This window comes from Python bivittatus, unplaced genomic scaffold, assembly GCF_059951505.1.
Source record: "Python bivittatus isolate LINGU-HERP-01145 unplaced genomic scaffold, Pbiv_v1 ctg000330_np1212, whole genome shotgun sequence".
NCBI lineage: Eukaryota > Metazoa > Chordata > Lepidosauria > Squamata > Pythonidae > Python > Python bivittatus.
In genome coordinates this window covers 32,401,114-32,422,767 of record NW_028277058.1, presented here as the reverse complement: position 1 = coordinate 32,422,767, position 21,654 = coordinate 32,401,114, and the positions used below count along the sequence as shown (strand labels likewise).

Genomic DNA, 21,654 nt, shown 5'->3' with positions numbered 1-21,654 from the left:
CGTCACCCGGGATGGAGATGTATAACTGGGTATCATCTGCATATTGATGATACTTCATCCCATGGTGGCGGATGATCTCACCCAGTGGTTTCATGTAGATGTTAAAAAGAAGCGGAGACAGTACCGAACCCTGTGGTACCCCACAATGGAGAGGCCGTGGGCTGAGCCTTTTGCTCCCAATCAACACCGATTGGGATCGTCCTTGGAAGAAAGAAGAGAACCAGCGCAAAACTGTGCTGCCCACTCCCAACTCCCTAAGTCAACCCAAAAGGATACCATGGTCGATGATACTGAAAGCCACTGAGAGGTCAAGAAGAGCAACGACTACCCCCATCCCTCTCCCACCAAAAATCATCCATGAGTGCAACCAATGCCGTTTCCATCACGTATCCGGGCCTGAAACCTGACTAAAAGGGTCCAGATAATCCAACTTTAATACAAATTTAGTTTTACTTATTAGCAGACCATGTTTACATCTATCAGACTTAAGCTAATCATAAAGTTGAAGATAATTCATTTTAGTGAGTCTACTTTGAAGTTGAGTTCATATATCATTCCAGAACAACATTGTTCGGCATGGTTTATTAACTAATCTATAATTGGCTGAGTTTACACAATGTATAAGATGTTTAACATAGTTTATAACCTCATGAGCTCATACACTGCCAATCAAATCACATTAAAAACATACTAACTTTGCCATGCAAGCATTAGCTTGGACAGGTGCAATATGAAGAATCATTCACAAACGTTCTCACTGCTTCTAGAGAAACTGGGGAAGGGACTGATTCATCCCCACATTCTTACAGGTGGAGGAATTGGAGGAATCTATTTACCAGCAGAGATTACATAGCAAACAGACAAGAATGAACACCTTTTGAGAACAAAGATGGTATCCCTCAGTCAATTTAAATGAATGAGATTTAGAGTTCACAGAGACTATAGGTTCCTGCCTGCTGGAGAAGACTCTTAAGAGTCCCCTGGACTGCTAGGAGGTCAAACCAGTCAGTCTTAAAGGAAATCAACCCTGACTGCTCATTGGAAGGATTGATAATGAAGCTCAAGGTCAGATACTTTGGTCAGCTAATGCAAAGAGAGGACTCTTTGGAAAAGACCCTGATGCTGGGAAAGATTGAAGGCAAAAGGAGAAGGGGACAGCAGAGGATGAGATGGTTAGATAGCATCACTGAAGCAATGAGCATGAAACTGAGCAAACTCAGGGAGGCAGTGATGGTTCATGGGGTCATGGAGAGTCGGATACAACTTAACGACTGAACAATAACATAGATTCCTGTCAGTGTACTTAATCCTCCTATGTAGCTGAACCCTGGTTCTCAGGACATCACATTACAAGGTGATGTCTGGATAAAGGAATCCACTGCCTTGAATAAATAATCTTAAGAGATGGTTGCTGGCTGGGAGCCGGGGTGATTATGCTGCTCCACGCCCCGCGGTTGCTACTTGTATTCCATGGTTGAGAAAGTCTTCCTGGTCTGGACCGGTTAGGGCTGTTCTCTGTTTCCCTCCCCTTTCGATGCCCAGAATGATGACACTGCTGTGGTGCTGAACCCGGGGATAAAAAGGAGCCTATCCAGTAGGTCCCTCCTCAAGCACAGAGAAGAACTGGCCCTTAGTTGGCTTGGTTTCCAACCACCTCAAGGACGGCAGCCAGGAAAGGCAACAGGAACAAAGAGCGGTATTATCTGCTGCTGGGCGAGGGGCAGGGGACAAGAAGGAAGCGAGCGGGCAAGCGCCAGCCGGCGGGTCCCGGCCAGAAGACAGCGGCTCCCGCCCGAGGGAGAAAAGCAGCAGTCGCCGGAGGCGCGCGAAGCGAGGGTCGCCGGCAAAGCGAGCATCCCGCCCGCAGAGCGCGCCGAGTCTCGCCGGGCGAGGGAGACACCCACGCAGCGCGAGTGGGAGAGGCGCGCGCGGGGAGCGAGTAACGGAGGCAGCCGGTCCGGAGCGCCATCGGACTCCTTCCTCCGCTCGGCGGAGGCGCTCGGAGCCCAGCCATGGTCACCTGCCTTGAAGTCGGGGGCTTCACCGCCTGGGACTATGTGGTCTTCGGGTTCATGCTGCTCATCTCCGCGGCCATCGGGCTGTACTACGCCTTCGCGGGAGGCGGCCAGAGGACCCGCGAAGAGTTCTTGATGGGGGGCCGCAAGCTGACAGCCTTTCCCGTGGCGCTCTCCCTAACGGCCAGCTTCATGTCGGCGGTGACGGTGCTCGGCACCCCCGCCGAAATCTACCGCTTCGGGACCATGTTCAGCCTCTTCGCGATCACCTACACTCTGGTGGTGATCGTGAGCGCCGAGGTCTTCCTGCCCGTCTTCTACCGGCTGAACATCACCAGCGCCTACGAGGTAGGGAGGGAGGTAGGGAGGGACCGCTTAGCGGCTTTCTGGAGAAGCACTCACCCGTTTCTCCCGGGTTGCTGACTTATTGTTTTATCCACATACTAGGCGTAGGTTGTCCATAAACAATTACTGTCACGTTTTTTCTCCACTCCATCACTCGTTTTCTGAGATCTTCAGCTAGGAGACCTAGGCTAGGAGATGCTGAAAACAGTCCGGGCTTGTCCCATGGAACTGGACTCTCCAGCCAAATCTTCCATTATCGTGTGATGTTGCGGCAGCGTCTTTGCCATCCCAGCCGGCATAGTAATAGTTTAGAGCAGCGTTTCTCAACCTCAGCAACTGTAAGAAGGGTGGGCTTCAACTCCCGGAATTCCTCAACCAGCAGGCCTCCACCCATCTTAAAGTTGCTGAGGTTGAGAAACGCTGGTTTAGGGGGCACAGAGCAGCTTGGACACGAGTGTTTCCTCTGCTACTGTGTTATACAGCCTCCTAGATTCTGCAGCCTGAAGTAAGTGACTGTTTCCCTTTACCAATGGATTAACCAAATCAATATCATTTTGTAATCGTAATCTGGAAATAGGGTAAAGAAAAATATTAAATCAAGAATACTTTGAAATCCATCTGTAGGTCCCGTTATACTTTCCAGCTAAGTGCCTACCTTCTGAGTGAGGCTGTACATATGAGTGCATGTTTCTGCAAACATCTGTGAATACAGTATGCAGTGACAGGTTGATGAGGATAAGATGGAATTTATGTTATCAAGATGTGGCTATTTATTGATTTTTATATTGATTTATATAATGTTGATTTTTGCCGTAAACCACTTAATTCATATTGATTGAAGTTTCTTAATATATAATATTAATATTAATACAATAATATTATATGATATTATTATATTAATACATTATATTATATTAAATATAATAATATAATAATATTAATATGTTTTTGAAATAAAATAAATAAAATCATCAAAGGCTTGAGATTCTAACCTTTTTTAACAGAAATAAATCTGTTAAATAAATAAATAAAACAAATCTCATTTGCCAAAATCAAATTTCAAATCCATTTCTTTTCTGCATAAGTCACTCAACACAAAGCTCTTATTGGGTCACAATCATCATAAAGCCTTGTGTTAAATGCAACAGTACAATTATATATAGAATAAAGCTTGACAAGTAATGCAGATTTATATAAACAGTATAGAATGACAAAGGTTGGCAGAACAATGCTAATTTAACCAAGATTGAAGCAATAGATAACTGCAAAATCAGACGTTTTCTCCTTTAAAGTAATAGTTCTTCAGTAAGATGTTCACTCTTCCTTCAGAATTACACAAATATTACATAATATTTGTTTATTACAGTACCTAGAAATGCGATTTAATAAAAAGTTGCGTCTGTGTGGAACAGGACTCTTCCTTATACTGACGGTAAGAAAATTGATTTATACATTTCTTAATGTTTGAAGTTTATAAAGTAAATTATATTATTTAATAGGTCTTTGCAGTAGATTACATAACTAGGAAGTTTAATATAGTGTAAATAGTTGTAAAATAAAGTTGGCTTTAGAAAACAGATGTGGAATTATGAACTATTTATACTGACTAAACTGAAGTATGAAGTAAGGGGCAATCTTCATCCCCAATGACAAAGAGAGTTTGATTGCTTATTTATGTAATAATAGTTATTTAAATAAATATGCTAAAGAATTTTGAACTAAACTTTTTGCACTGAAAAATATTTGACTGATATCTACAAACTTTTATTATATCCTGTAAGGTGTTATGTTTGCCAATTAGCCCTCTCTTTGGAATATACCTTGGATTCCAATCTAAAATAATTTAAGGGTGTCTTCAGTTATCTTCCATTCCATTAAATCCTTCATTATCCCAAACATTCTCTGGAAGGTTGAGGTTCTTTCCTGAACAATATGAGATGGGCTACAGCAAATTTCTTGTCAACTTCAGGAGTTAACTATCACATAACTTACTTTACTTCTCAGAATTGCGATTATCAAAAGAAAAACAAATGTTGTTAATCTGCTTGAGATCTTTGGCTTTATGATCATAATTTATGACTATGAATGATGCCCGAACCTTTTTTAAACCTTTGGTTGTTCAGGAAATAAACAATATTCTTATAAGAATCAGTTGCTTTGCCTGCAGTAATATTCCAGACAATAATATTCTGCATTGTATCATGATTATGATAGTTTTTTATTTATTGATTCTAAAAATGAAAACTATTATTATTTAATTGGTATTTTGTGTAAATGCTACTGAAACCCATCACCTTTATCAACAAGTGTATCTTATATTGCTTGGGTTTAATTCACCATGCAATTCACTACTGCTTCCAAGTAGTTCTTGGACTACTGAGATTAGGATTTTGTGTTGTTTCTTTTCAGGTAATTTACACTGGAATAGTCATTTATGCTCCAGCCTTAGCTTTAAATCAAGGTATGTTTTTTATTTATTTAGCATCAAATAAAATTAATGCTAGCAGTCCAGGACAATTTTTAAAGTTTTCAGATTTCTCCTGATTCTGAACATGTTTATATAACTGAAATTCCAAAATCAGAAAAGTAGGTATAATTGTTTTGAAAAGTGATGTAACTAAATTAGCTACTTGGGTTGTAAATAGTTTAGGTTTAATGGACTGTAAATATTAAATGAAGATTCACATGGATTCTAAAAGTATTACAATTCTTGAAAAAATATGTGGTCAGTTCACAATCAATCTTGTGCAATATTGCATTATATTTGTAATACAGTGCAAATGTCTGTCATAATGATTTTCATGCTTATTCACCAAAACCTAAATGTTTATATTCTGCATTATTTTTATAATGAATTTCAATAACACATATATAATAAATATATGTACATATATTTTTAGTCACTCTTCCATCAAAAAATTATCAGACTCACTCTTCAGTTTCAGTGCTTGTTGTATCTTTTTATGTAGACTTACATCTGCATCTTTCCAGAAGGGGCTCTCTGTTTAAGAAGATAATGGAATCCCAATGTATATCAGTTAATTCTTAAAATTATGATCAACGTACTTTGAATTAATCATTTTCTGCTATTTTTTAAAAGTCTTTCATACTTTTTTCTTCTCTAGTTACAGGAATTGGTTTATGGGGTGCAGTTGTTGGAACAGGAATAGTCTGTACTTTCTATTGTGCACTGGTATGTCTACAATTATTCTGAAAATTGCTACAACTGCAAATGCTTCAGTTTAAAAACTTAATTGAACAAATTCATTATATTTACTTCTATTATTATTATTATTTTAAATAATGTGCATTGAGCAAAAGTATTTGTATGGCTTGGATAAGAAATCCCTTTAAAATCTTAGGCTCCAATGAGCCTAAGTATTATATTTCTTTTAATATTAGTTGCCTTGTATTTTAATCTGTGTCTGTTCTCCATCCAGGGTGGACTAAAAGCAGTGGTTTGGACAGATGTTTTTCAAGCTATGATCATGATAGCTGGATTTTTATCTGTGATTATACGTGGTACAATATTACAAGGTGGTTTGGGAAATATAATAAATGACACCTACCATGGAGGAAGGCTAAATTTCTGGGAGTAAGTATTTAATTTATTTCAGCTGCAGAAGAAATTTTCAAATGTATATTATTTGTTTTGTAGTTAATTTAAACCATTTGTATCAAATAAATGATACTTTCCAGTAATATGTCTAGAATAAGGCTGTTACTGATCAGTATTAGAATGGTTAAAGTGTTGGACTAGGATTAGGAAGATGAAAAATCACTGAGTGACTTTGAGCTAGTCACTTTTTCTCTGCTCAGACTTTTTCATAAGGTTACTATAGGGGAGTTGAAATAAAAAGAGATCCCCAAGTAAATTGCTTTGAGGGGAAGGCGGGATATAAATCGAAGGAAGGAAGAGAGGAAGGAAGGAAGGAAGGAAGGAAGGAAGGAAGGAAGGAAGGAAGGAAGGAAGGAAGGAAGGAAGGAAGGAGGGGAACAGGTTTAAAAAAGGCTTTTATAAGGCAAACAGCTTACCTACCTAGTGCAGCACTCTTCTACCACATTGCTTTTGTTTGTTGGGGGGATCCAGTATATTGTAGGACTACAATAGGTTGGGATAGATGGAAAAAATAGCAGATTGGATATCCTATTTTGTGTGAGCACTTTTGGATACAATTTTAAGATTTATTCATAAGAAAACTCTGCATCTTCAATGATGTAATTCCTAATGAAATATATAACAAGTTTTGAATTTGTGATCCATGCTATTTAATATTTAACATTTCTTAACATTTTTGCAAATTAAGTTTGAGAACTTAAATATTCATAGAAAGAAAACCTAAAGCAGTATTTAAAAGACAAATGAATAGTTACCTAATATTGTAAAATCCATTTTTTATTTAATATAGCTTCAATCCTAATCCTTTGCAAAGGCATACATTCTGGACAATTGTTGTAGGTGGGAGTTTCACCTGGCTTGGTATATATGCAGTCAATCAGTCTCAAGTTCAGCGATACCTTTCCTGCAAAAACAGATTTCATGCAAAACTGTAAGTTAACCTGTGCTTTTTGTTTTGCCCAAGGATTTTCATTTTAAATTGCATTCTCAACATAGAAGTCCATTAATGAAACAAGAAATCAGCCTGAATGCTTATAAATGTACTATCTGTATCTTACAGCCTTTTTAAAATGCAAAACTTCTAGTAACAATGAATTTAGCATTAATAGGACATTCCATTGAAGAGCATATATTAGAACTATAACAATCAATTATCAAATTATATGTTACTAATATTATGAAAATCTTAAACAGATATGGAATTTTGATTTTGTAAACTGTGTCTGATTTAACACCCATTTATGATTTATGTATAGAGTCCTTATGAAGGGCATAATATAACCCTATGTTGACACAGACATAAGTAACCATCTTATCTATCTTTTAAAGCAAAGAGCTAATCTTGCTGTTCAAGATGCATGCTGGCAAGATGAAAACAATTAAAAAAGAGCAGTGTTTTGCGTTCTGTTTGGAAGTTAGTTCTCATAGATTCATTCCACTTACTTCTTGGCAACTGTATTTTAAGTTTCCAAACTGGCCTAAAGGCAGCCTGAAATGATACCTCATAGTATTCAATATGATGTACTTGGCACATTATTCATTTATTTTCCTAGCATCTTACTCTCAGGCGTACAATCACAATAATAAGAATACTGCAATATTTTAAATCCTTATAAAAATAATTAAACACTGGGAAGAGTTGTTTTCATTCATAAGAGGAAAACTCCCTGAAATCCTGGAGAGCTAGATAGTGATTTGATTCAGTAAAAAACAGCCTCATATGTTAATTAAAATCATGATATAAATCTTAATTTGATACTGTTTCTCACTCAGGTAAGTTTCTGGTCTGTGACTACATAATCATTTGGTATCAAAAGGAAAAAAAAAAACCCTGAAATCATTTAAATGAAGAATAAAGTCACTAAACATAATTGAAAATGCTCTTTTTATCACTGAGAACCAGATCAGAAATTTCTCTGCCATAATTATAAAAACAATTATAAAACAAGAATCAACATACTCACAAACATCTAAAACTTACAGGACACATGTGGTTGAAGCCATCATTTTTTCAACACTTCTAGGTCTATGTCCAAATTTTTTTTTAAAATTCAGGGATGAATAACTTGAGGAAACAGAGCACATGCTGCTGTAAACCATTTTTGTGGCTCTGACGCAGCTTGAGGAGGAGAAAAGGGGAAGAAAGTTTATTACTGAGGCCCAAAGCCAATATGCTGGTGAATATCCAATGATACAGCTCAGCCAAGTGTTAGCAGAAAGAGGGGATTCTTACATACAAATAAAGTATAACATTTTATTTTAGCCACACCTCAATACATAGATAATAATATAAATAATGATTTACATTTGCTGGAACATTTGCATAACTTTTTTAGCCAAATAAAACAGTACATTCCTTTCAAACAAAGACTTTTTCTTTGCCTGCCAAGGAGGAAATAAATGCAGGTACAATGCAATGCGTACTTATATAATGCTACAAGATTATGACATTTCCACACATTTTCAAAGTGAAAAAACTGTTGTTATTTCCTTATAGATCTCTTTATTTAAACCTCGTGGGACTATGGATAATTCTTCTGTGTGCAGTGTTATGTGGATTAACAATGTACTCCATTTTTAAAGACTGTGACCCCTGGACAGCAAGATGTGTGTTAGCACCAGACCAGGTTTAGTATTAAACATTTTTAATCCATGCCAAACAAACATTAGAGCAATGATTTTCAGTTTGATATTGGGATATGATTTGATTACAGGGAGGTACTAGGAGTAATCGTAATAAATCCCTTTCGAAGGAAACAGCTAAAGAATGAATAATATTAAATATTTGGATAATGTCTCCCAAAGGATGCCTTGCATAATTGAAGAATTAAACGAATGTTATATTTTTATGCCAATTTTGGACCTTTTTTTTACCTTCCTGGAAAAAAAGCAATTTAAAAGACTATTTTTACACATATCTTTATTACAAGTGGGAATTAATGTAAGTTTAGGTCTTGTAAAGGATGCAGATAAGAATATAGGAGAAAAGAAACAATATAAAAATAAAAGTATAAAATATATGTGATATTTGCATTTTTCAGCTCATGCCTTATTTGGTAGTGGAAATTCTACACCAGTTTCCAGGAATGACAGGCCTTTTTGTCGCTTGTGCTTACAGTGGAACATTAAGGTAAGTTAATTCAAAATTCAGCAGACAGAGAAGTAGGGGTGGTGGCAATGGATTCAAATGACAATTGTATAGTCATTGAACCCAAGGAGACTTACTTCTCAACAGAAATATATGGTTGCATTGTTAGCGGGATTTCCAAGTAAAAACCTGTATTTATTTTTCCTTTAAAACAATTTTAAAGGAAAAATGGCTGTTTTAAACACCCCACTACTACATATAAGGTCATATAGCACAGCTTCACTGCTTAAACAATAGGAATGATTTTAGGTGATGAAGACATTAATTAATCTACATGGGAGCTAAGGACACATACTTGTTAGTATGTGTGTTAGTTTCAATGTGTTATTATATTTAATGGGAATATTGTTGCCTTTTAAGGTGACCTAGAAATGTTTTAGCTAACAACAATAACAATCCAATTAGTAAATTTAAAAAAAACCCACTCAGAAAAACTTCACAGAGAAATGAAAGTTTCATTTCTGGAATGAATCGGTACTGGATCGGTACATTATGCCAAACCAAAATTTGCTTGGATTTTCTTTAGCATAATGTGTGGATCCATTGTGGTTTATACTAGCCATGGTTTATTATAACATACATATCAGGTCAGTGATTTCTTTACTTATTATACAGAATTGTTTCTTTAAGGTTTCATCAGGACCTACTGTACTTTGACCAGAATGAAGAGTTTTTAAAATTATGGCCTTTTTTCTGAATATCAGAACAGTAGATTAAATAATGTCTTTCAATTATGGTAGTTATTAAGCTGCTTAACTTTAACATCGGTAATAATAAACACTATAGTAACGACTTGATAGCAAGTGAAATACTGCTTTAAATTGGTATGAAATTAAATGAACTCTATTTTTCGCTCCTTAGTACAGTGTCTTCTAGCATCAATGCTTTAGCTACTGTGACTGTAGAGGACCTCATTAAACCTTATTTCACATTCACTGAACTTAAATTGTCTTGGATTTCTAAGGGGATGAGTAAGTGTATATTAATATTTATTTTAAATTTAATTTATGTTAAGGGAGAAAATCCTTTAGTTTGTTTTTAAGGTGACTTAGTAGATGTTAAAACATTATAATTAACATTTATTGAAATATATTAACTATTATTATTTTGTAATATTATACATAAGCTAAGTAGCGATATAATTCTATTACTACTGTGTAAAAGAATATATGCTGCAAAGAAAAAAACTATATGGTGAAAAAAGCATTATTATTATTATTATTATTATTATTATTATTATTATTATTATTAACAAAGAACAACCTGACTTGTCTACTGCTTAGAAGATGGCTCTGTAATCAAGGGGAAACAGAGCAAAATTCATATAGCAAAACTTGCAACAAAAGTTGTGCGCTATATATATATTTTAATAGGATTACTATGTTTAGTGAATTTGTGAATTGCAGCCACAAAATAAAAAGTGTTATTTGACCTCTTTCATTCAATTTTATGACATCATTCACATAGGTTTGTTTTATGGTGTGGTATGCATTGGAATGGCTGCCTTGGCGTCATTACTAGGAGCTTTGCTACAGGTATCTTTAATAATTTCTTTGTTAAGGTTAATCTGTCTGGAAAACAAAGCAACCATTACTTATTTCAATGGATTCTTCCTTTTTATACTTCAAACTGCTTACTTTGATTGTAGTATTAGCACTGAGTAAGCATCAATAGAGTAAGCCAGTACAGTCCATAACCTTCAATGAAGAGGCCTTCATCCTGCAGTGAATTGATTCAGCATGAGCACAAGACAGCTGCAGCTTAAGGGTACAGTTCAAATACGTGCTATGTCAATAAGACATCTACAAACAAAAATCAAAGATTTATACTGTGCATTGATTTGGGCACAGTATAAATCAATACGAATCCAAAGAATGCAATGGTTTGCTTTTCTTCCTTCTTTCATTTTCCTTTGTTTGTGTCTATGTGTATGTATTGTTTTAAAAGCTATTTTTGGTGGGGCAATTGATGGCAGAGAAGATATAAAGGAAGGGAATAATTTTCTCACCGGCCATTTCTGCATTCCAAGGCGTGTTCCTTTCAAGTGATATTTGCCTCCAGTTTGAAAAATTAGAACCCAAGAAATTCTGCATGGGCAATTTGGAGTGGGGAAATGGTTTACAAGGAAAGGATTAACCATCTCTCACCACACTTTCCCATTACTAATTGTATCTTAATATATAATGTTCCCTATCAGTTCTACAAGTTAATGTAATATTACCAACCTGATACCCTCCAAATGTGCTAGGAAGGATCACAGTTTCCCAAATGCTTATCTATAATGATTAATAGCCATGCTGGCTGAACATTCTGAGAGCTGAGTCCCAACATATCTGCAACGCATCAGATTAGAAAATGCTGATTTAATAAATAGCCACTGTTGTGGTTCTGAGTCATTTTTTTCCGGTTAGAAAAGCTGGATAAGTGTATTGTAAATGAATATTATATTTTCATTTTAAATTATTTAAATGAAAATGAAGATATTTAGCACTGTTTGAGGATTTTAATCAAATATACAACTTAATGTTTTCCTCAGGCAGCGTTGACCATTTTTGGCATGGTTGGTGGGCCTCTCCTGGGACTCTTTTCCTTGGGCATCCTTTGTCCCTTTGCCAACAGTGTGGTAAGAAGGTTTTCTATTTACACTACTATTTATTTAATTGCTACCCTGCCTTCTGATTCAAGACATTCCTCAGAGCAAAGAACAAATTACAGTCAAATGTACTTGAAGCTATTAAATGTATCAATTCAAACCACAGTGACTTGTAAGTACTTTGGTGAATATTAGCTTTCCTATGCTTTGATGTACAGTGGTACCTCGGGTCACGAATGCTTCTGTTCACGACCAATTTGGGTCACGAACAGCACTGTTTGCAAAATTTTGCTTCTGTTCGCGAACTCTGCATCGGGTGACAAACAGGATCCGTGGCCATTTTCCCTGCTGGCACATGTGGTCGTGGCTTCCTGTAGGGAGGGGGACTCTCCCTCCAAACAATAACTGCCTCCCCACCCGCCTTCCTGTCCTCCACGCCTCAAGCAAGGTTAGCGTTCTCTCTCTTAATAGTGTACTGTACTGTACTTTGTGTCATATTTTTGTGGTTTAAAAAAAAATACATATGGTTCAGAACGGATTAACCGTATTTACATTGAACCTTATGGGAAAATTTGATTCGGGTCAAAATTGGTTGGCGATCAAATTCGTAGGGGTTAGAATGGATTAACCGTATTTACATTGAACCTTATGGGAAAATTTGATTCGGGTCGTGACCAATTTGGGTCACGACCAGAGTCCCAGAACAAATTAAGTTCGTGACCCGAGGTACCACTGTACTATAGGGGCATGATTTTTGTCTCAGAAGTAATATGAACAGGATGAGTTAGAGACCCTTTTCCTTCTACCGTTCTAAATTATATTAAAAAGTCCTGTGGCTGCTTTTAGTTAAGATAGTAGTATGCATAATCCTAAATAGGCTACTAATGTAATGTCTGACTAGTCTCTAAAAGTACAATGTTTAAAATGCTTAGAAATTACAGTGGGATGGGGGGAATAAAATAACACATTTTATTTCTTTCACCTATGCTTTTCTTTAAATTATGAACAGGATTCTATTTCTTGTTTTACAGGGTTCATTTATAGGTCTCATCTGTGGATTTGCTCTTACCCTCTGGATTGGAATTGGAGCTCAGATTTATAAGTTGCTGCCATCTAGGGCCATGCCGCTACATCTGTCAGTTTCAGGCTGTAACATGAGCAGCCTAAGCCTGGGAGGTCACACCTTGTCTTTCCCAAACCTGCCACCTTTCACAACTGAAAGTAGTGAGAGGTATATAGCAAATGTATTAACCATCCACTTAATATGTCACATTTAATTATGCTAGGCATAGGAAGTCTTTTATGGCTAACAAATATTTTTATTTTTGCACAGTAGGATTTGAAACCCACTCAAGTACCAGGTTTTCTGTTCACATATTTGCAGGGTATATTAAGACTTTGCAATCACATGCAGAGAAAGTGATAGTTATTCAGTTCATTTCCATTGCTGTTGATTTGTCTAGTGCTGTTCATTTGCTTCTGTTACTGTTTTTATACATATACATTATTTGTTTTTATACACACACATTATTAAAAGTACATTACTTTTATGGAAATATATACTTAAATTCATAAGGAAAATGGCAAAACCCCATAATCTTAGATATTATAGAATAACTGATATATCTGTTGGGATGGCTTCACGCATTCCACTATGCCATTATTTGTTTAATCATGGTTCACTAAGCCACAATTGGTTATGTTTACATAACATATTTGCAATCAACTATGATTACCAAATTGCCATGACTGAATTAACATATTGCACACAGCCAAGTCAAACAAACCAATAAGTTAGGTAAACCAGGACACCATGTTGTGTCTCTTGCAGAGAAATACCATGTCCTAAAGACAAATCTTTTGTAATGGCAGATACAATGATAACAATCTTGGGATTGTGTTTTTATAGTGACTGCTTTTAATCTGTGTAACTTCTTCAGGTACAGAGAAGAAAAGCCACTACCTTGCTTTGGTGTTCCCATAGCCTGAAAGTCCATCTTTAGGCTTACTTTTGAGTAAAGTTTTTCTGTGACTATAATCAACAGTGTGCACAAGGGTGGCCAAAGTCTGGTAGAATGACAATGTTGTGCTGTTGCAATGCAAGCTCTGTCTGCTTGGTTTGTGCACCGTACTGTTGCGTGCACGAGGCTGTTTTCTTTGTATGAATGAAGGCAGCAAGAGAATGTTGACTATAACTGCCTTACTGCTTTGCTAAAGTCTTTATATTTCAAATAACATTTTCATTGTGAGATTTCATATAAATTGTGGAAATATGTCAAATAAATTCTATTTTTGCCCCTAGATCAATCTTTGCAGATAATTTGTATTCCTTATCCTATTTGTACTTAAGTGCAATTGGAACTCTGATGACAGTTGCTGTGGGAATAGTCAGTAGCATTTTGTCAGGTAATTATTCTTCTATTTTGATTTTATCAAAAGTATAGGTTGATTTCCAGAAGAACAGAATTCAAATACCACTCTATATAAAATCATATCTGAATTTATAATATCAAGAAATGTTAGGATTAGGTTTCTGCTTTGACATAGCATCAATATCTGGATTTAAAGAATCCAGAAGTTAACTATCCATTAGGAATCAAGTTTTAATTTTTGGTTTGTTTATAATATTAAACTTTTAAACCTTGAAAGTTATTTTTCCTTCTTCTGTAATAAAAGTCTCTCTATATTTCACAGCCTGGGCAAGTAAAGTACCTTTACAGTACAGTATTAATTAAAACAATATACACTGCTTTAGAGTAACTGGATTTCTTATACCGTAACAATTTTTTTCAATCTTCTTCAGAAGCCTGAAAGTCAGACTGCTTTAATGAATAACAGAAAGGTGTTTACCTGAGCTCACACAAGCACTTCTGAATCATTTTCAAAATGTGCACAGCCTAATATAGTTACTTAAACAAATAATTTGGTACATGGCAAAGCTTCATTTTATTTTAAATTGTAATTTATTTAACTGTCTGAACCTAACCTAGATGTCTGCAAATTCAAATCAGGTTGATAAATTTCAAGATTACTTCAGATGCATGAAAAATGGTCTCACTGTCATGAGTACTGATTATATTACAGAACACAAACTCCACATCAAAATAGAATTATTACATACCTTATAGGAGGTTGCTTGAGTAGCATCTGATTCAGACCTGAGTTGCATGATGTGTGATTGCTGCATAAAAATGTACTGTATTATGAATTTTGTTCATTTCCAGCCACAGTTTAAATTCTGTTATCTTTACATCTTTAAACAGATAAGGGCTAGGATATTAAAGAATGGTTGCTGTCTTGTGAATTTCCTGCTTTTTTAGATCATCTGGAGCAGTCTTTTCCAACTTGTCACCTTCCATGTGTTTTGGACTATTCCCAGAATTTCCAGCCTGGCTGTGGTGTAACACGGGTTGGAGAAGACTGATTTGGGAAGTGTCTGATAGATATTCTACTAGTTTGGCTAGTAGAAATATATAGTATTGTTTCTTTCTGTTGTCACATCTAAACTTCTCAGTCCACGTGGTTCCTTCTACATCAAAAAGCGTTTTGTTCCACTTCTCTTTTGACCTAGTGGATATTTGACTCCTTGTCATACATTTGCACTATTTTATCTGAAGTTTCTTATTAGCTTGATGTCTTTATAGATTTTAACTGAGGCAAATAGGTAGGATATGGATTTGTAATAATGAATAAATAAATAATACAATTCAAAAAACAGAAAGAAACAAGCATATTACAAATAATCATTAGATATGGTGAGGCATTTACGTTTTTTGTAACAGGATTTCAAGACATGCCATCTAATGTTAATACTAGTGTTACTATTGTGTACAAACGATAATTTAACTGAACAAATTCTACTCTGTGTGAATGTATTTTAACTAACCAAATAGATGTTTTTCAGGAGGACTTTGGCAGAAAGTGGACAGAAAATTCTTACTGAACAAAGAGGACCTTTTTTATAACTCATTTTTTAAATCAAAACAAGTATGTATACATTATATTATTAGACTCCAGACAGATAAGGATTGTAAAGAAACAAAGAATCCAAAGATGACCGAGGTGTCCAGAGAGGCTTGAATAAGAAAAGGCATTCTGATATAAACTCTTGCCCCAAGCTGTTTAAGGCTTGAAGGTAGCACCAGTGCTTTGAACTGAGCACAGACACAGTGCAGCTGTTGAAGTACTGGAATCACATCATTGTATAGATTTGTCCCCTAATTAGTGAGATGGTAATTCTATTTGATTAAATTAAGAGTCCAAATTATCTTCAAAGATAGGTCCAAGTACAATCCATTGGAAAGGTCAGAATTATTATACTGTAACTTATTTCTGAAATGTAGTTTTGCTGTTACCAATTCTTTTTGCCCTCAATATTCATCCCATCAGAATTATATTTACTCCTGGCTATTATCTGAATGAATAATTGGACACTGTCAGAATGACACTGGGAGATATGTTTCATAGGCATCTACATATTATAGATGAGATTGGTCACTAAGTTTTTTTTTTTACAGCCAGCTATGTACTTTAATCTCACCATAGAGATTTCATGAATTTATTAAGACATTTGTGATGATGTTATATAAAAATAGTTTTTTTTTTAACCTTTAAACTTAAATTAATTCTGCAGCTTTGAATGGTCACCCCATTTTTGCCTTCCTACATAAATTGATAGTTCCAAGAAGCAGTAAATGCATAGTTTACATTTGTATCTAACCTAGGGTATAAATACTAAATTTTATATATTTATAAAGTTTATAGCCTGTGGGAAAGTAAATTTGACCATTAAAATGTTGTTATAATTTTCTGGCTAAGAAATATTATTACAAAAAAGAAGAAAGATCAATATTTAAGAGGTCCTGGATCTTAAAAATACCTAATTCTTAACTAGCTTTTGTTGAGGGTTGAAGGGTCTAAGGATATAGCAGAAGAGTCCTCTACCAGATTCTGCCACTGGCAGTGATGTCCACAGCAGGAGGTCAAAATCTGCAACATGGCAGGTTTGGCATCATGATCTAAACTCTACCTCTTTTGTACATGCATTGACCTTGCATGCAAGGACAGAAAGGGCAGGGCTTTGACTGCAACATCATGCCCACCATTTTGCAGATTTTAACACTCCCACCCTGATGGACAGTTCTGGCAATTGGAAAATTGTATTATGTCCTCTGCTGCATATAAGCAGTAAAAAACCCACCCCAACAATTATTCCCCTCAGTGGATCCACAGAGTGTGTGTCAAAATGTGTTAGATGATCAAAGCCTGGTTCCATCTGAGTTAGGCTATAGAGGTTTTTGTGCAGGGCTTTCTTTTATAAATAAAACTCTTCTTTAAGACATTGTCTAACCCCCTAACAGAAAGCCAGAAACAGTCCTTTTTAATACTGTGTCTTAATAATGAAATACTTGATTAGCTTATGGAAATTTTATTCACAAATTGATTCTGAAAAGCTGAAATAATTTGCAAGTATACTGTTAAATACCATTTCTTTGGTGGCTAAAAAGATACTTTTATATCTTTTATTAACTGCGTGCAAAATCTAGCACTACTTTGGTTCAGCTGAGCTTTCAATAAAGTTCAACAAGAAAGCAACAATAACAGTTCCTGTATTAGAAATCTGTATTTATTTCCTTAAGCATTTTGGTTGCATTTTGGTTAATTTCTTTATCATGTTTAATATAAAATGCCAGAAGTCTTTCACTGAATGAAGCTATGTGTTACTGTAAAAGCTAACATGGGGAATTGAGTATACATATCTTTATTCAAGGAAAGACTTTTCAGTCCCCTCTGAAATTTTGTCCCTTCTAAACTTCCAAAAGGATAGTGTTCCAAAGAAGAGGGGAAAAAAATCTTGTACTTTCTTGGTGAGAGTCTAGCTTTCAGTTTATCATATCTGAATTAAGACCTTGTTTTGAAATTGTAATAACTGAGAAGGAGAGCCTCTGCTTGAAATATTTAGGATTTAAACCTTTTGTTTGTATAAAATCAGTATCTAGTCTTTGGCTTCAATATAGAAACTGAAAGCCTATGAGGATGTTATATTTCCATATGTCTTATTTACATGGCAGCAGATGAGCAGATAAATTCTCAACTAGTTGAAATAACAGACTATTTTCAAGGACCATCTCATATAATACACATTGCAATAATCTAATCCTGCAGTTGTCAATGAATGGCATGATCAAATGTTGTCTTCCAGTAGTAAGTGCAGCTAATGTATTGACCCAAACTGGTAAACATTATCCTGGGCCACCACTGTTGTGACTTGGGTATCTAAGAACAATGCTGGATGTAGGAGCATTCTCAAAACTGCATCTGCCCACTCAGGGGATTGTCAAGCAATAAGAAGCACTATTCCCAAAATGCTAATTAAATTAATATCTTAAAATTAAAATCTGTTTTGTTTACAATTAAATATAGTCTCTCATGAGTACTTCATATCATGTGTTCACAATATGTGGTACACTGGTCATTTCTTAAGTACTGATGGAGAACTACAGTTGTTCTTGTAATATAACTGCAAGGTTATTAACAGTTATTTCAGGATCTGAAATTACCAAAGAACTTTGTTGATTATTGATCCCTTTTTGAGCACAGTTCAGTGGCTTGTTATTAATCCTTAAATCCCTGCATGGCTTGGGACCCAGATATCTAAAATAGTTTTTCCTCTCTTCCAGGAGTTCTGGAACTTCTTTCCCAGGATAATTTACCTTATACCAATATTACTATAATTTGGTCACTAGGCAAAATTACATATACTTACTCGGATGTTTACATTTATTATTACATACGTTGTTCTTTATTATATTTTATTCTAAACATGTATTTTTTTTCCAGGAAGAGAAAGTAGAAGTTTTAAACTGGAAACCATCCAGTGAAGGAACTGACAACCCAGCCTTCAATCATATTGAAATGAATATCACAGACAGTAAAAAAGAAAATGGTATTCATATGTGAAAATGGTCTTGGACACTGTGCTGAAGTTGGCAGCTATTTCAAATGTATTATTATGAAATAGGGCTAAAATTTTGCTCATGAGAATACAGTAGTTATTGCTCACTTAAGAAATTTCATCCTAACTAGAACTTTTGTCAACACATATCTTAACTTCATTCCATTTTATCTGGGACATTGTTAAAGAATACATTGTGCAAAAAATAATTGAAAAATATGGAAACAATAACAAACCTGACACTGCTGATTTCAGAAGATGTGAAGCACATTTTGGAAATTAATACCTCAGTCTTATTGTGTGCACAATGGAAACTATGTTATGGATATTTTGTATCATTTCACTGACTATTGCCTATAATGTGTGCATATTTGGGAGTAATCTCAAGTAACTCAGTGGCACTTAACTTCTGAGAAAAAATACATATAATTGCATTGCCATGTTTTATTTTCCAAAAGGTCATGATGCTTCACTTATTTCTACTATTTTCCATTTATTTATTCCTGTTTCTCAAAGATAACATGAAATCTAGATCATATATAATTTTTAAAAAGCAGTCTTTGTATATAAAAATGAAGATGCAAAGAGGATATGGGCCATGTCTTTAGCATCACCCAGAATGTTGCACATTTCTTCATGCCCTTATTTTGTATGTTAACATAAATGATTGTACATCTGTAGACCTCATGTGGAACTTTATTCTCCTGGATCCTTTAATGGTCAGGGTTCCAAAATCTCAGAAAGACTATGTATATTGAAGGCTACACATAGACTTCCCTGTTCCAAATGTCTTAGCATCAGTCAGAGTGCCATAAGAGGGCTGATGTTATCAGGTTAAAACTAAAGATATAGCCCTACAATTCTTTCAGCTGATTTTACATCCTGATGCAAACTTGTGAGAGATGATCCAGTGTGAATTATTGAGCAGAGATACTATTAGAATGTAATCCTACATGTTTACTCAGGAATAAGTCTTTTTATATTTAAAGGAGAAATATTCTTAACTAACTATAGTTGGGATTGTAATCCCAAACCTTTTGGTGCTACTCAAGTTGCCTGTACCTTCTGCTTAAAACATTAAAAACTTTAAAAACATTTTTGTTGCTGGGAAGCAGCAAAGTTCCATCCTCCAACCATGATACCATCCTCCTTTTCCTTACCAAAGAATAGATCTGGTGACTCCCTGGGTTCAAAGTATTGGAAAAAGAAAAAGTGGAACAAATTGAAGATTGGAGCTTTTCAACCAAAGCTGAGAAAGTTGGGATGGCGGGGGGGGGGGGGGGATTCAAGGGGATGGCTGAAAATGCCAATGAGAGTTTAAGGATATACAGTATTTGTGTGATGGATTAATGAGGTATGTGTCTGTGAATCTCTGAATGGCTGGTTGTCTGTGTATGTAATAGAGACGATGTGTTTAGGAGCTAACCAGAAGAGTAAACATACTTTTTAAGGAGTGATCCTCTTCTGGGTTTTATCTGTTGACAGTATGCGTGTGTACAGCTAGTCCTTGACTTATGATCACAATTGGAAGTGGAACTTCAATCGCTAAGTGATATGATCAGTGAGTTGTGCCCGATTTTACAACCTTTTTTGCCACGGTCATTAAGCGAATCACACGGCTAAGCGAATCCAGCTTCCCCCATTAACTTTGCTTGTCGGAAGCCCCTGGGAAGGTTGCAAATGGAGATCATGTGACCCTGGGATGCTGCAACCATTGTAAATACATGCTGGTTGCCAAGCACTCGAATTTTGATCATGTGACTGCAGGGATGCTGTGACAGTTGTAAGTGCAAGGACCAGTCATAAGTCACTTTTTTCAGTACTGTCATAACCTTGAACGGTTGTAAAACGAATGATTGTAAATCAAGGATTACCTGCATGTGGGAGAAAAATCACTTGGGTATGACCTATCTGCAGGAAATAAATTAAGGCTAATTAATTTCAGAATAATGTATTTAAAGTTATTTTGGGGAAGTGGGATATCCTTTCTATGAAATAAATCCTTTTTTGGAGAATAAAACTGTAAGTTGAAAAAACTATCCTTGACTGCTAATCTCAACAGTATGGCTTTTTATTTTTGTAGTGATGGTTCCTACAACACTTCCTAAAAAAATCCAAATATATCCATATATCTTAATATATCGAAGGCTCCAATTTAGTCTATAAAAAGGGAATTATTTATAATTTACCATCCTGAATTTTAGGCTATAGATGGATTTAAAAAAAATCACATATTTAACCTTTCAGACTCTGCTTTCATCAATTATGTTGCTGAATTTGACATTCTCCTACTTCAAGAAACCTGGCTAGATAACAGCTTGCTTATAAGTGGATATAAGTCCTTCTCACTTGCAGCAGCTCCTGGAGCAGGATGAGGTAGATCGTGTGGTGGCTTAAGTATACAAAGTTCAACTAAGCTACATTCAAACATTATACAGTTAGACTCAGTGGAGCGCTATGCAATGTCTGTGCTGCTAAAATGTAATATTGTTCTGTTACTATTGGTCAATGTCTACCTTCCACCTTCTCAAAATAAATCCCAATTTGAGAGTCTACGGATCAGATTTGAAGCAAACATTACCCTTATGTTTAATAACCCTTCTGCTTATGTAATCATTTCTGGTGACCTGAACACAAGGGTGGGAGGAAAAGATAAGGCACTTTTTACTCAGTTCCACCAATACCCTCCGGAAGTAGTTACAATCCCCCCTCTATCAATCTGGCAATCTAAAGATTAAAAAGGGGATTACAAGAGGTAAGAGGTTATGTTTATTACAAACAATTAACAAGCTAATTGAACTACTTGATTACTGAACTACTTGACTGATTGAATGGATCTATCAGTAGTGATTTCACTGGCAAATTCTCTCACTGGGTTGGCTTAAGACCTTCCCTGATTGATTATACTTTAATCTCATGGAATTTACTCTTGTACAAAAAATTTATCTAGACAATTGATCTGATAGTGACCAGCTATTG

General features: G+C 35.6%; 1 protein-coding gene across 1 annotated transcript; it reads left to right on the top strand.

The window, feature by feature from the left end:
- Positions 1–1,434: 1,434 nt before the first annotated feature.
- On the top strand, positions 1,435–19,801 carry LOC103055408 (sodium-coupled monocarboxylate transporter 1-like). Its single transcript, XM_007441894.3, has 15 exons — positions 1,435–2,363; positions 3,727–3,792; positions 4,770–4,821; positions 5,486–5,553; positions 5,801–5,955; positions 6,770–6,910; positions 8,477–8,606; positions 9,021–9,109; positions 9,989–10,098; positions 10,595–10,662; positions 11,664–11,750; positions 12,752–12,951; positions 14,023–14,126; positions 15,625–15,707; positions 18,561–19,801. The coding sequence occupies exons 1-15, from the start codon at positions 2,013–2,015 to the stop codon at positions 18,678–18,680; spliced, it is 1,824 nt and encodes a 607-aa protein (XP_007441956.1). The 5' UTR covers positions 1,435–2,012; the 3' UTR covers positions 18,681–19,801.
- Positions 19,802–21,654: the final 1,853 nt, after the last annotated feature.